This window comes from Mustela putorius, unplaced genomic scaffold (genome assembly GCF_011764305.1).
Source record: "Mustela putorius furo isolate JIRA1106 unplaced genomic scaffold, ASM1176430v1.1 tig00000281_pilon_pilon_pilon, whole genome shotgun sequence".
Lineage (NCBI taxonomy): Eukaryota > Metazoa > Chordata > Mammalia > Carnivora > Mustelidae > Mustela > Mustela putorius.
The window spans coordinates 29,458,029-29,470,477 of NW_025421343.1; the positions used below are offsets into that span (position 1 = coordinate 29,458,029).

The 12,449-nt window shown below is 38.7% G+C and overlaps 1 protein-coding gene across 2 annotated transcripts; it reads right to left on the minus strand.

The window, feature by feature from the left end:
- Positions 1 to 1,084: 1,084 nt before the first annotated feature.
- On the minus strand, positions 1,085 to 12,220 carry DPY30 (dpy-30 histone methyltransferase complex regulatory subunit). 2 transcript variants are annotated; one of them, XM_004777902.3, is made up of 5 exons: positions 12,132 to 12,220; positions 11,819 to 11,890; positions 11,686 to 11,733; positions 4,829 to 4,971; positions 1,085 to 1,427 (listed from the first exon to the last, which is right to left on the minus strand). In XM_004777902.3, the coding sequence occupies exons 2-5, from the start codon at positions 11,852 to 11,854 to the stop codon at positions 1,355 to 1,357; spliced, it is 300 nt and encodes a 99-aa protein (XP_004777959.1). In that variant the 5' UTR covers positions 11,855 to 11,890; positions 12,132 to 12,220; the 3' UTR covers positions 1,085 to 1,354. The 2 variants fall into 2 exon arrangements, with proteins under 2 accessions (XP_004777959.1, XP_004777960.1); XM_004777903.2 differs by having other exon boundaries at positions 11,991 to 12,193.
- Positions 12,221 to 12,449: the final 229 nt, after the last annotated feature.

Below are 12,449 nucleotides of genomic sequence, written 5' to 3' on the forward strand. Positions count from 1 at the left end.
ACATCTTTAATGTGCTTCCAAAGCAGGTTTTTTTTCTTTTCTTTAAGAAAACTCTATGCCCAGTGTGGGCCTTGAACTCATGATCCTGAGATCAAGAGTTGCCTGCTACCAACTGAGCCAGCCAGGTGCTCCCAAGGCAGGCTATCTCAACCTTTGCATGAATTGATATTTTGAACTGGATAAATTCTTGTGGATGGAGGGGCGTGCAGGCTGGCCTGGGTATTGTGAAATATTTAGCATTCCTGGCCATTACCCACTAGATGCCAGTAGAACTCCACCTTACTTGAGCAGTGACAACCAAAATGTTTCTAGACACAGCCAAATGTGCTCTGGAGTGAAAAGGCAAAGTCATTCCCCGCTGAGAACTACTTCCCTTAATATTCTTCCTGCCTGGCTTTCTTCAGTTTTCTTTTTCCAGAGCTAATGAATTATCTTAGTTTTTTCATACAGGACAAAGTAAGCAGACCCCCAAAAGAGGACTGGCTGGTGTTTTTTATTGCCAAAAGCAGCAATGATGTGAACTCACACAAGTACTCCTCACATGGCTCTCTAGCAGCAACACACTGGCAGAACTGGGTTTGAATGCCATTCAAGCACTTACCAGCAGTGTGGTCTTGAGCAAGTCACTTAATCTCTCCAAATGTTTCCTCATCTGCAAAATGGGAATAACAATATCTGCTTTGTAGAGTTGCTATATTAAAGATAATTTAAGTAAAATAGTACTTATGCCTGATACACAGAATTGTAATAAAAAACAGCTATTACTATATTACTACCACAAAGGTTTATAGCAATGAAGGATATTGCACAACCTCCACAACCTCCGCAATACTCCAACTTCACTGTGCATTAGGGTCACCTGTGATGTTAAAAACTGAAGATGCTTAGATCCCACCCTCCAAGAGGTCCAAGGATAACGTTGAGAAAAACTGGCTGAGCTTTTCTTTAGGTTGAACTTGACTCTGGTGTACATTCATGCTGTAAAACTCTGCAGCATTCTAAGACCCAAGAAAGAAGCAATTCATGAAAATAACTGAAACATATAAAATATTTCTCATATAAAACAAAAACTACTTTCAAATAGTGACGTTTTAACAGTTTATTTTGAAGGTCATTTAAAAACAAAGTTAAAGACAATCTGAGAAAAAATTGCACAGAATATACTCATTAAATAAGTATGGTGATTAAATCAAAATAAGGAATATATGTTTTCTTCTGCAATTCCGGAAATAAGTTCTCTTGTCCTGACGGTTCTTATACTTCCAAAAAGGGGGAAAAATCATGGCAATTAAAGCTGCCTCTTAATCATGTAAATCTACAGTAGAAATCAAAATTTTCTGTTCTTCCCAGTAAGTCAGTTTCGATCTTCAAACTGTGCCTTGTTTTTTAAAAGATAGGATGCTAGAAATTCAATGGGATTTGGTGGTCTGTAAGGGAAAAGAAATCCAAAGTTTAGAAATTTATATTCTAAGCATATTAATTTAAATGTACTGTTCCATAACAAAAACACATCTTTTTCAGCTTAATTTTCATTTTACTTTCAAAGGCCATTTGTGGTAAATATGGTGAATGAAATATGCAAGTAAATCAGTCAACAACATAGTGAAAAGAAACTGAAAGTTTTGTTATGGTTTAAATCTGGTTTTAACACAATTCTAAAACACGAGTTTCAAAAATGTAATTTTTGGCAATGGGATGACAATTATGCAGGGGGGATAATGACTTAAAGGGGTCACGAGGGAGAATTCTGGGATCCTGACAGTATACAGTTTCTTGATCTAAGTCCAAGTTATGTGGCTACATTTGGATTCTGAAAACTCATCAAACTGTACACCTATGATACGCACAATTTTTCCTGCAGGTATTACCTTTCAATAAGAGTACAAAAACAATATAGGAAAATGGCTATAGCATCACTGAGACAAGTGGATGAACCCCCAAAAACTAATCAAAGGATTCAATCTTCATTTGGACAAAAAAGTACTGGTGTGTTTCTTTTTAAAAAGGCACCTCTCGGGATGCCTGGGTGGCTCAGTTGGTTTCAGTCCAGGTCATGATCCTGGGGTCCTGGGATCAAGCCCCATATCGGGCTCCTTGCTCAGCAGGGAGCCTGCTTCTCCCTCTGTCTGCCACTCCCCCTCCTTGTGCCCTTTCTCTCTGACAAGTAAATAAAATCTTTTCTTTTTTTATATTTTATTTATTTGACAGATAGAGATCATAGATAGGCAGAGAGACAGGCATAGAGAGAGAGGGGGAAGCAAGCTCCCTGCTGAGCAGAGAGCCTGACGTGGGGCTTGATCCCAGGACCCTGAGATCATGACCTGAGTGAAGGCAGAGGCTTAACCCACTGAGCCACCCAGGAACCCCAATAAAATCTTTTTTAAAAAGAAACAAAGTCACCTCTATTTTACTTCAAATACTTAAATCAATAATAGTTCTAATACTGCTACCACAGAGTACAACTAAGAAGTTAAACCTATTTTAAAATTAAGAAGTGGTAAGGGCATCTGGGTGACTCAGTTAAGCAGTTAAGCATCTGCCTTTGGCTCAAGTCATGATTCCAGGGTCCTGGTCTCTGGTCCACAGACGTCTGCTTCTCTCTCACCCTCTGCCTACTGCTCTGCTTACTTGTGCTCTGTCAAATAAATAAATAAAATCTTTAAAAGAAATTAAGTGGTGGGAAAATGAGGAATTGGAGGAAGGTGCTCAAAGGTACACACTTCCAGTTACAAGATGAATAAACATCAGGGCTATGATGTACGACACAATGAGCACAGCTAACACTGCTGTGGGATAGAGAGCGAAGTTGTTAAGGGGAGTACCTAACAGTTCTCATCACAAGAATTTCTTTTTTTTTTTTCTTTTTATTGCATCTATCTGAGATGGTGGATGTTAACTAAACCCACTGTGTAATCATTTCATAATATATGTAAATCAAACCACTACTCTATATGCCTTAGGCTTATACAGTGATATATATTAATTATTTCTCAATAAAACTAGGAAAAAATGTTAACACAAAATATATTTCATATTATTACTTTTCCTTAAAGTATTCTTGCTAAGAAAACAAGTCAAAAGACAAAAAGTTGGGGAAATCAGCTATTTAAAATCCTACTATGAAAAGGCGTATTTAGGATTAATTTACAATGATCTCAAAATATTCCTTTGGATTTTAAACAATCTTTTGAACCACCTAGACTAAACAATTTTTCACACATTTATAATTAATTTCACGAATAATTTTGCCAGAATTCCTAACTTAAAAAGTGTATTTACCAATAGCATGTTACTTAAAAACTTCAAATTTTTCCTTCTAGCATTTAAAGCAGTATTTATAATCCCCCTATATCAACCTTCTGTAGATTAAGAATAAAAATATATATAAAAGAAACCTTATTTTAATTAACAGTATTAGAGCCAAGACATATCCTGCAGTCATAAACAAATCCTATTTTTTTTTTTTAAAGATTTTATTTATTTATTTGACAGACAGAGATCACAAGTAGGCAGAGAAGTAGGCAGAGAGAGAGAGAGAGAGAGAGGGAAGCAGGCTCCCTGCGGAGCAGAGAGCCCAACGTGGGGCTCGATCCCAGGACCCTGAGATCATGACCTGAGCCGAAGGCAGTGACTTAACCCACTGAGCCACCCAGGCGCCCCATAAACAAATCCTATTTTATACACATAACCAACTTACGAAAACATTTTTCTTACTGGATTTGCTTATACAAAAAGAACTAAGGTAGGATTACAAGGAAAAAACATGTACAGAAAAAAACTTGTGATGCTGCTAACAAAGAAATATAAATCAAAATAGCTTGGCAAGACAAGTTTATAATAACACTCATGCTGCTGAGGTTATGATAGTGGAAGAAATTTGAGGACAAACTTTTGAAGAGAAAAGTGATTTTATGTGTCAAACACTTAATAATCATGTTCCTCAAACTAGCAAATCAACTCTTGTAAATTTATCATAAGAAAGTAATTAGGAGCGCCTGGGCGGCTCAGTCATTAAGCATCTAACTTCCCCTCCCACTTGGGTCAGAGCCCCACATCAGGCTCCCTACTGGTAGGGGAGGGGGGCGGGACAGGAAGCCTGCTCTTCCTCTCCTACTCCCCCTGCTTGTATTCCCTCTCTCACTGTGTCTCTGTCAAATAAATAAAATCTTAAATTAAAAAAAAAGAAAGAAAGAAAGAAAGAAGTAATTAAACAGGGATGCCTGGGTGGCTCAGTTATGTGTCTGCCTTCAGTTCAGGTCATAATCCCAGGGTCCTACTCAGTGGGGAGCCTGTTTCTCCCTCTACTTCTGTCCCTCCCCCCACCTCTTGCTCTCTTGAGCATGCTCTCAAAGAAATAAAATCTTAAAAGAAAAATTAAATAAAGGCAAAAGAAGCATTAAAACATATAAAGTGCTTGCTAATTTACATTAACAAAGAAAATTGGACCTACGTGTTCTACAATGAGAAAATGACTAAGTTAATTGCAGTGTTGTTACAATATCACAAAGGCTATGCAGAGATAAGGAAAAAGTTTTAAGTTATAATATTAAGTAAAAACACATATAATTACATGTATACCATGATTCTAAAGCTTTACAAACAGACATATGATCCAAAACTAGTAGAGATAAATCAAAAGTGTCTGAACTGATGAGATTATGGCTGACTTATTTTTAATCCTAACATCCATAAATTTCTTCTATTTTAAAAATAACACTACTAATGATATTCCTTTTTTTCTCTTTTTTTTAAACTAATGATATTTCAATTGGGGAAGTCTTTATTTAGCTTTCTCTGGTAACTCCATTTGCAGACAGTATCATCTTACCTTTCTTTCGCAAGCACAGCAAGTCCCTGTAATAAAATAGGCACAACTGTCTGATCCAGGTAGGCACGAGTTGGCAAAGACTGGAGATCCACTTTCTGTTTTGATGACTTTTCTGCATTAATCTTCTCATTGTCTACTATCCTCTAGTGGATTCAAAAAACATGCATATATATTACAAATAACTAGATTATTCTGAGCGCTAAACAAAAATTAATGGACATATGAAACTAATAAAAAAGGCAAATCAATGACTAGAAAGCTGATACTGAGCAGCAAATCTCAAATAAAATCAGACCCGTTTCTAAATTCCATTTAAACTTTTCCTCTCTGAAGGCAATACAGTATCTCATTCTTTTCAGTGTGGGGCTTGAATTCAGGAGCCTGAGATCAAGCACTGCACATGCTATGGACTGAGTAAGCCACACATTCCTGTATCTCCAGATCCTACTCCTTCTCCCTTTCCTTTTGCCTGTTTAGGAGTAAATACAAGTGTTTTCTTTTTTTATATAAGAATACCTCCTTACACTATGCTTCAAAAAATTGAGATAGGACACTAAGTAGCACTGAATCACTGAGAAAGCTAGACCTGTTTCAATTCTTTCATTACAGACAGTATCAAGGACAAGACTCACTTTGGCATTGATAGGTCTGTAACACTTCTGTAACATTTGCTAAACTCTCTTAACCCAGAGAACAGGCAGAGCTTTCCAATGGCAATAGAATATACGTAAAATTTATTACCACCATTTTGTATTCAATTTTCATTTTTATGGTTATCCTCTATCAAAATGAAAATGTTTTTCCATTTGTTTCTTTAAAGAAATGCCTTCATGATTTTTTTTTAAATATTTTATTTATTTATTTGACAGACAGAGACCACAACAGACAGAGACCCAACCTTCGTGATTTTGAAAAGTGAAGAGAATTGGGGCACTTGGGTGGCTCAGTGGGTTAAGTTTCTGCCTTCAGCTCAGGTCATGATCTCAGGGTCCTGGGATCAGCCCAGCATTGGGCTCCCTGCTCAGAAGGGAGCCTGCTTCCCCCTCTCTCTCTGCCTGCCTCTCTGCCTACTGGTGGTCTCTGTCTGTCAAATAAATAAATAAAATCTCTGCTCAGTGGAGAGCCTAGATCCCCCTTTCTGCCTACTTGTGAACTGTCTGTCAAATAAATAAATAAAATCTTTTTAAAAAATAAACAGAATAAATAAAAGTGAACAGAATCAAGAAAAATATTAAGTAAACGATAGCCCAAAAATAGGGGAAATTACTAATCTGGAAAAGATCACTAATGTGATACTTAAATGATGTTTAAGAAACAACTTATAATTTCTACTCCTAAAGAATCCCCAAATTTTAGGTCTTTGACATAGATTCATCTGACACCAAGAACATCAAAAACTGCTTTATTGAAAAACTTCGCATTCTTTTACAAATTGACCATTTTAGAAACTTAGAAATAAGAGCCTATCTAAAAGGCAAAACATTGAGGCACCTGGGTGGCTCAGTGAGTTAAAGCCTCTGCCTTCGGCTCAGGTCATGATCCCAGGGTCCTGGGATGGAGCACCACATCGGGCTCTCTGCTCCGCAGGGAGCCTGCTTCCTCCTCTCTGCCTGCCTCTCTGCCTACTTGTGATCTCTGTCTGTCAAATAAATAAATAAAATCTTAAAATAATAAATAAAAGGCAAAACATTATTAAGAGCATTTTCATTTAAATGAACTTCTAGGAGAACCTGAGTGGCTCAGTCAGCGCCTGCCTTTGACTCAGGTCATGCATGGTCCTAGGGTTCTGGGATCAAGCCTCACATCAGACTCCCCACCTCAGAAGGAAGCCTACTTCTCCCTCTCTCTCTGACCCTCCCCTAGCTTGTGCTCACTCTCTCTCTCTCTCAAATTAATAAATTTTTAAAAATAAAATAAAACAAATGAACTTTTGGGACACCAGGCTCAGTTGGTAGAGCATGCAGTCTTGATCTCAGGGTGTGGGCTCAAGCTCCATATTGGGTATAGAGATTACTTAACAATAAAATCATTTTAAAAAAACTGAACTTTAACTTCAATCATACTCAAACTGGATATAAATGAGTCAACAACAACAAAAAAGAAAACATTTTCTAGACTTAGTTTTTTAGACAATTTTATTTTGTAAAAAGTGGTAGAAAACAAAAAAAAAACTTTAATCATATACCCAAAATATATGTATAGACCATGGTTTCCAAAGATAGTTCCCAAAACTATGTCTACCAACTATTCTAATTTTGCTCATTTTCCATCTTTTTTGAGATTTATAATATTTAAGACAATAATGTTCTATACCTAACTAATGGTAAAAGTTATTTATTTGCTCATGGATTAAGAAATTTATTGTTCCTTGGTAAATCTTAACAGATAATACTCATATACAACAAAAAAAACTAACCATTTACATGATATTCCAATGCCTTCAATAAGAAACAGCAACACCTGAACAATTCCTATAGATTTTATAATAAACCTCCTGACCAAATCCTCTCAATTTTTCAAATATTTAGTATCTACTATGTGCCTACTGCCATGATTAATTTTAGTTGAGCCCAAATCCTGAATTAAACTAAAAATATATACATCCAAATTACCACCCCCCAAAAGGTAAAAGGTGTTAACGGTATACAACAATAATCACAAAAATGGGAAAAAAAATAAGGGGAGCCCTAGGATTGTCCCAGCTTACTACTTCCTGCCTTGAAAACTTATAAGATGCTTCCTGCCTAGAAAACTGATAGGATGCAAAGAAAACTTATAGAACCAAAGCAGAGCCCAGAAGTCTCCCTGAGCTGAGAAGCCAGACTTGAAACTTCAGGGAGATCAAAACAACTAGAATTTTTAGGACAAAGTATTGCAAAGTGCATGGAGAGGAGAGAGATGTGCAGAAAGAGACTAAAGAGATTGCGTAGCAGTCTTCAAGTGAATACTTATCAGGGTATGCATAACAGTAAACTACGCAAGGCCAAGGAAAAAAACACCTAGAATGAGCAGGAGACAAAATCCCTACAGCTCATCCAAGGCCAGGAATAGTTCATGTTCCTGTGACCCAAAATTGGAAAACTGTAATACATGAAACACTGGGGGAAATGAAAGAGGAAGATATTAGGCCTAAATTAAAGGTTGGTCTTGTTCTACCTAACAAAGCTTAAAGCAAACCTCAAAAGAATCAAACTGTTCCTCAGTAACTTAAGTGTGTCCTAGGACAAAGCTCAAGAATGTCTGAAGGAGGGGGGCTGGGTGGCTCAGCCAGGTGAGCGACTTGCCTTACAGCTCAGGTCATGATCCTGGAGTCCCAGGATCCTGTCCCAAGTCAGGCTCCCTGTTGGGTGGAAAGTCTGCTTCTCCCTCTGACCCTCCCAGTTCTCCTGCTCTCACTTTCTCTCTCAAATTAAAAAACAAAAACAAACAAAACAAAAAAAAAAAAAAAACCTGAAAAAAAAAAAAGTTTGAAGGATTACAAAAATAAAAATAACCAGTACACAACAAGGTAAAATGCACAATGTCCAGCCTCCAATAAGAAATCACCATACAGGCAAAGAAGCAGGATATATTACCCATAATGAGGGAAAAATTCAACCTACAAAAATAGACCCAGAAATGATACAGATGATAGAACAGGCAGTGCTATTAACCAGTTATTATAACATCTTCCACACCTTCAAGAAGGGAGAGGAAAAATAACTAAATCAAGCTTAGAGAGTACTTTTGAAGAAATAATGGCTGAAATTTTTCCAAATTTCATGAAAATTCCAAAGCCACAGATCCAAGAAACTCGCACAATCTTAAGCATATTTTTATTTAAAGACTACACAAATTAATTAGTTAATTAATTAAAAATAAAAATTACACAGAAACATATCATATTGAATCATTTAAAACTCATAATAAAATCATAAAAGCACCAAAAGAATATACTTTAAGTATGCAGAAGCAAAGAAAGGAGTGATTGCAGATATCCTGTCAGAAACAATGTCAGCCGAAAAGACAGTGGAGCAAATCTATACCTAGCAAAAATATCTCAGCAATAAAGACCATAAAAAAAGGACAAAATAATGATTTTTCAGACATTCAGAAGTTTGAAGAATTCCTTACCAGCAGACCAGCAGACCTACACTACAAGAAATGTTAAAAGCAGCCCTTAAGGCAGAAGGAAATCTGGATCTACTAAAGAATGAAGAGTCAAGGGGCACTTGGGTAGCTCAGTTAAGCGTCTGCCTTTGGCTGAGGTCATAATCCTGGGTTCCCAGGACTGAGCCCCACATTCAGCTCCCTCTCAGAAGAGAGCCTCCTTCTCCCTCTCCCCCCACCTGCTTGAGCATGCTCTTCCATTGTCTCAAATAAATAAAATCATAATTTAAAAAAAAAAGGAAGAGGGGCGCCTGGGTGGCTCAGTAGGTTAACCCTCTGCCTTCAGCTCGGGTCATGTATCAGGGTCCTAGACTCGAGCCCCACATCGGGCTCCCCTCAGCTCCCTCAGCAGGGAGCCTACTTCCTCCTCTCTCTCTGCCTGCCTCTCTGCCTACTTGTGATCTCGAAGAGTCAAGATGGCAAATATGGTAAAAGGTACATACATGGGTAACTGTGAAATATTCCTTTCTCTTACTGTTTAAATCTCTTCTAAGATAATTAACTTTTTATTTTTCTTTAAAAGGTTAATTACAGGATTTATAACATAAATGGAAGTAAAATATGTAACAGCAGTACAAAGGCCAGTTGTGAGGAAAAATGGGAGAATACTGTTGTATGGTTTTGGTTTGATCTTTTTTTTTTTTTTTTTTAAGATTTACTTATTTAAGAGAGAGAGAGAGAGAACAAGCAGAAGGAAGGACAGAGAAAGAGAATCTTTCAAGCTCCTGCTGAGCTAGGAGCCTGACTGGGGGCTGGATCCCCCAACTCAAGAAATCATGACCTAAGCTGAAACCAAGAGTCCAACGCTCAACCGACCAGGCCACCCGGGCACCCTTTTTGTAAGGTTTTTGTACTATACACAAAATGAAATAATACCACTTGAAGGTAAATTGTGAAGTTAGACTTGCATGCTATAAACCGTAAAGCAAGCACCTAAAAAGAAATTATAACATATAAGCCAATAAAGAAAATAAAACAGACTAAGAGAAAAAGTAGCAGCAGCTAAAGACTAGCAGTTTCCAGACTTTCAAATACTACAACAAATTAAAGATTACACAATGAACAAAGGGGCTAACATAAGAATGTTTACACTATTTTGCCAAGTAAAAACTTACCAGTAAATAAACTCTTATTTTATACCATTAATTCATAAAGAATGGGCATTTTAAAATTACAGAAGCAGAAGACTGATCACCAAACAATGTATCATTATCAAACACTCCCTTGCTCTCACCTTTTTTCTCACTTTACCAGGGAAATTGGTCTGAGGACCTGAGAGAAAGACTCTCAGAATCACTGCTCTTATGTATCATGACTCTGCCTTCATATACAAGCACCATCAAGAAAAGACTGCTGACAGGGCGCCTGGATGGCTCAGTTGTTAAGCATCTGCCTTCAGCTCAGGTCACGATCCCAGAGTCCTGGGATGGAGCCCCAAGTCAGGCTCCCCGCTGGGTGGGAAGCCTGTTTCTCCCTCTCCGACTCCCCCCTACTTGTGTTCCCCCTATCACTGTCTCTCTGCCAAATAGATAAAATCTTTAAAAAATAATAAATAATAAAAAGTTAAAAAAAAAAAGACTGTTGTCTATAAAGAAGTTTCTTAAATGAACAGAACACAAAGTGGTGTAGAGGATCTTCACCAGGTTCAATTAAAGATTACATTATGAAAAGAAGTTCTCTTCTTAATACTGATATCAAATGCAGAAACATTCCTAGCAATTTCATAAGGCACAGAGTGGTCATTCCACATGCCAGGGGACTCAATATCATCAACACAATTTAACTGTACCTCAAAAATGTCAACCTCCCTGTGTTTAACACAAAGCCCTCCACTTACTTTGTGGTGTCCTTACACAAGTTACTCAACTTCTCTGAGCTTTACAGGACTGAAAATATATAAAAATTACTTAGCAGTGTGCCTGGCACACAGTAAAAGTAAAGAAATGTTAGCAGCTGTTACTATCATTATTCTGCTTGGTAATACTCATGCTCACATTTATCCAAACTTAATCACTGGCAATGTCTTCTCCCCTGGCCCCCCAGTAAAACACACATATCCCCCAGAAACCTATTTTCCGAACCAATTTCACCCAGCTTTGGCTAATTCATTTGTCCTAGCATTTATTCATTCATTTACAAACAACTTCTACTTTTAAACAACAACCTCCTGGCACTTATATGAAAAAGCTCTAAGAAAATATACCTCCTTTTTTATGTTTTTCACATGAATTCTTTGAGTTCAGACTTAACTACGTAAGGCAAAAACAATGTCTATTACGTGTGTTACACCTTCCAATGGCATCTACTACTGAACGCAAAGAAATCAACATTTATTAAATGTTGACTCCACCAGCACACTATTCTACTTACAAAGACAATGGGTGAAATTTTAATGTGCAGTTTTTCGAAAGCATGTTCCAACAGATTCATTAATACCCACCATGTAAAACGATTGTGCCATTAGTAATGCATTTTCGTTTCTTTACATCATTTTCAGAAGTTCACCTCTTGACTCAAAACTAATTTGAACGTCCGTTTACCACGAAGTATTAGCACCGCTAACAAAACAGGCTACCCACAATTTGATACTATTTAGTTCATGCTGATAAAGTTTTCCCTTGTGCAAAGCAACCTAGTAAAAATGGATCCCAAGTTTTCTCCGGCTCATAAGAGACGTTCAGATACGGCATTAGACCCGGGCAAATTACCTCGACATTGTCTGTGAGACCGTACTCAGAGTGAGGGTTTTCTGCAACCTAGAAAACAAAACACAGGTCACTGAGACGTGAGCCACCTCTTCACGCTAAACACCGCCACCCTGAAGCCAGGGCCTCCCGGTACCTGCGTCTGTCCTTCCAGCATCTGCTCTGGCTCCATGGCGGACCCTGCAAGTCACAATCCCCGGAAACCAGTCTTGGAAAACAAGAAGAACCGTGAGTTACCCGGGAGATTTCAACACGAAGATGCCAGGATGGAGTCCAGCCCAGCTCCCGACCCCGCCCCTCACCCCCACCTGGGCGCGGGAGCACCCGGAGCAGCAGAGGAGCAAGGTGGGACAGTCCAACACAGGGCGCCCGCATCAGGTCCGGAAGCTCCGCAGCTGTCCCAAGAACCTAGAAGAGGTGGAAAAGGTGGGGGGAAGGGAGCTGATTACCCGCGCCCAAGCCGCTGGTTCTTAAGAGCGCTGCACCGCTCCACCAACTCCCAGCACAAACCGCTTCAGCCGTAAGTGACGGATGTCGCACAACCGCCGCGCCTGCGCAGAACTCCCCGGCGGGCCTGGGTGGGGAAGGACTGGGTACTGTGCTGAGTCTACTTTTCCCTGTGTGGTCGACAGAGTGGCAAAAATCTGACCCCGGCGGTTGCGGGAGGCTAGTTTTTCAACCTGCCTACCCCAGGCGAGCAACACCCCAGCTGCAGACGCAGTGACCACCGCAGCTCTCAGGGGGTTCGGCCCGCGCATCTCTTAGTG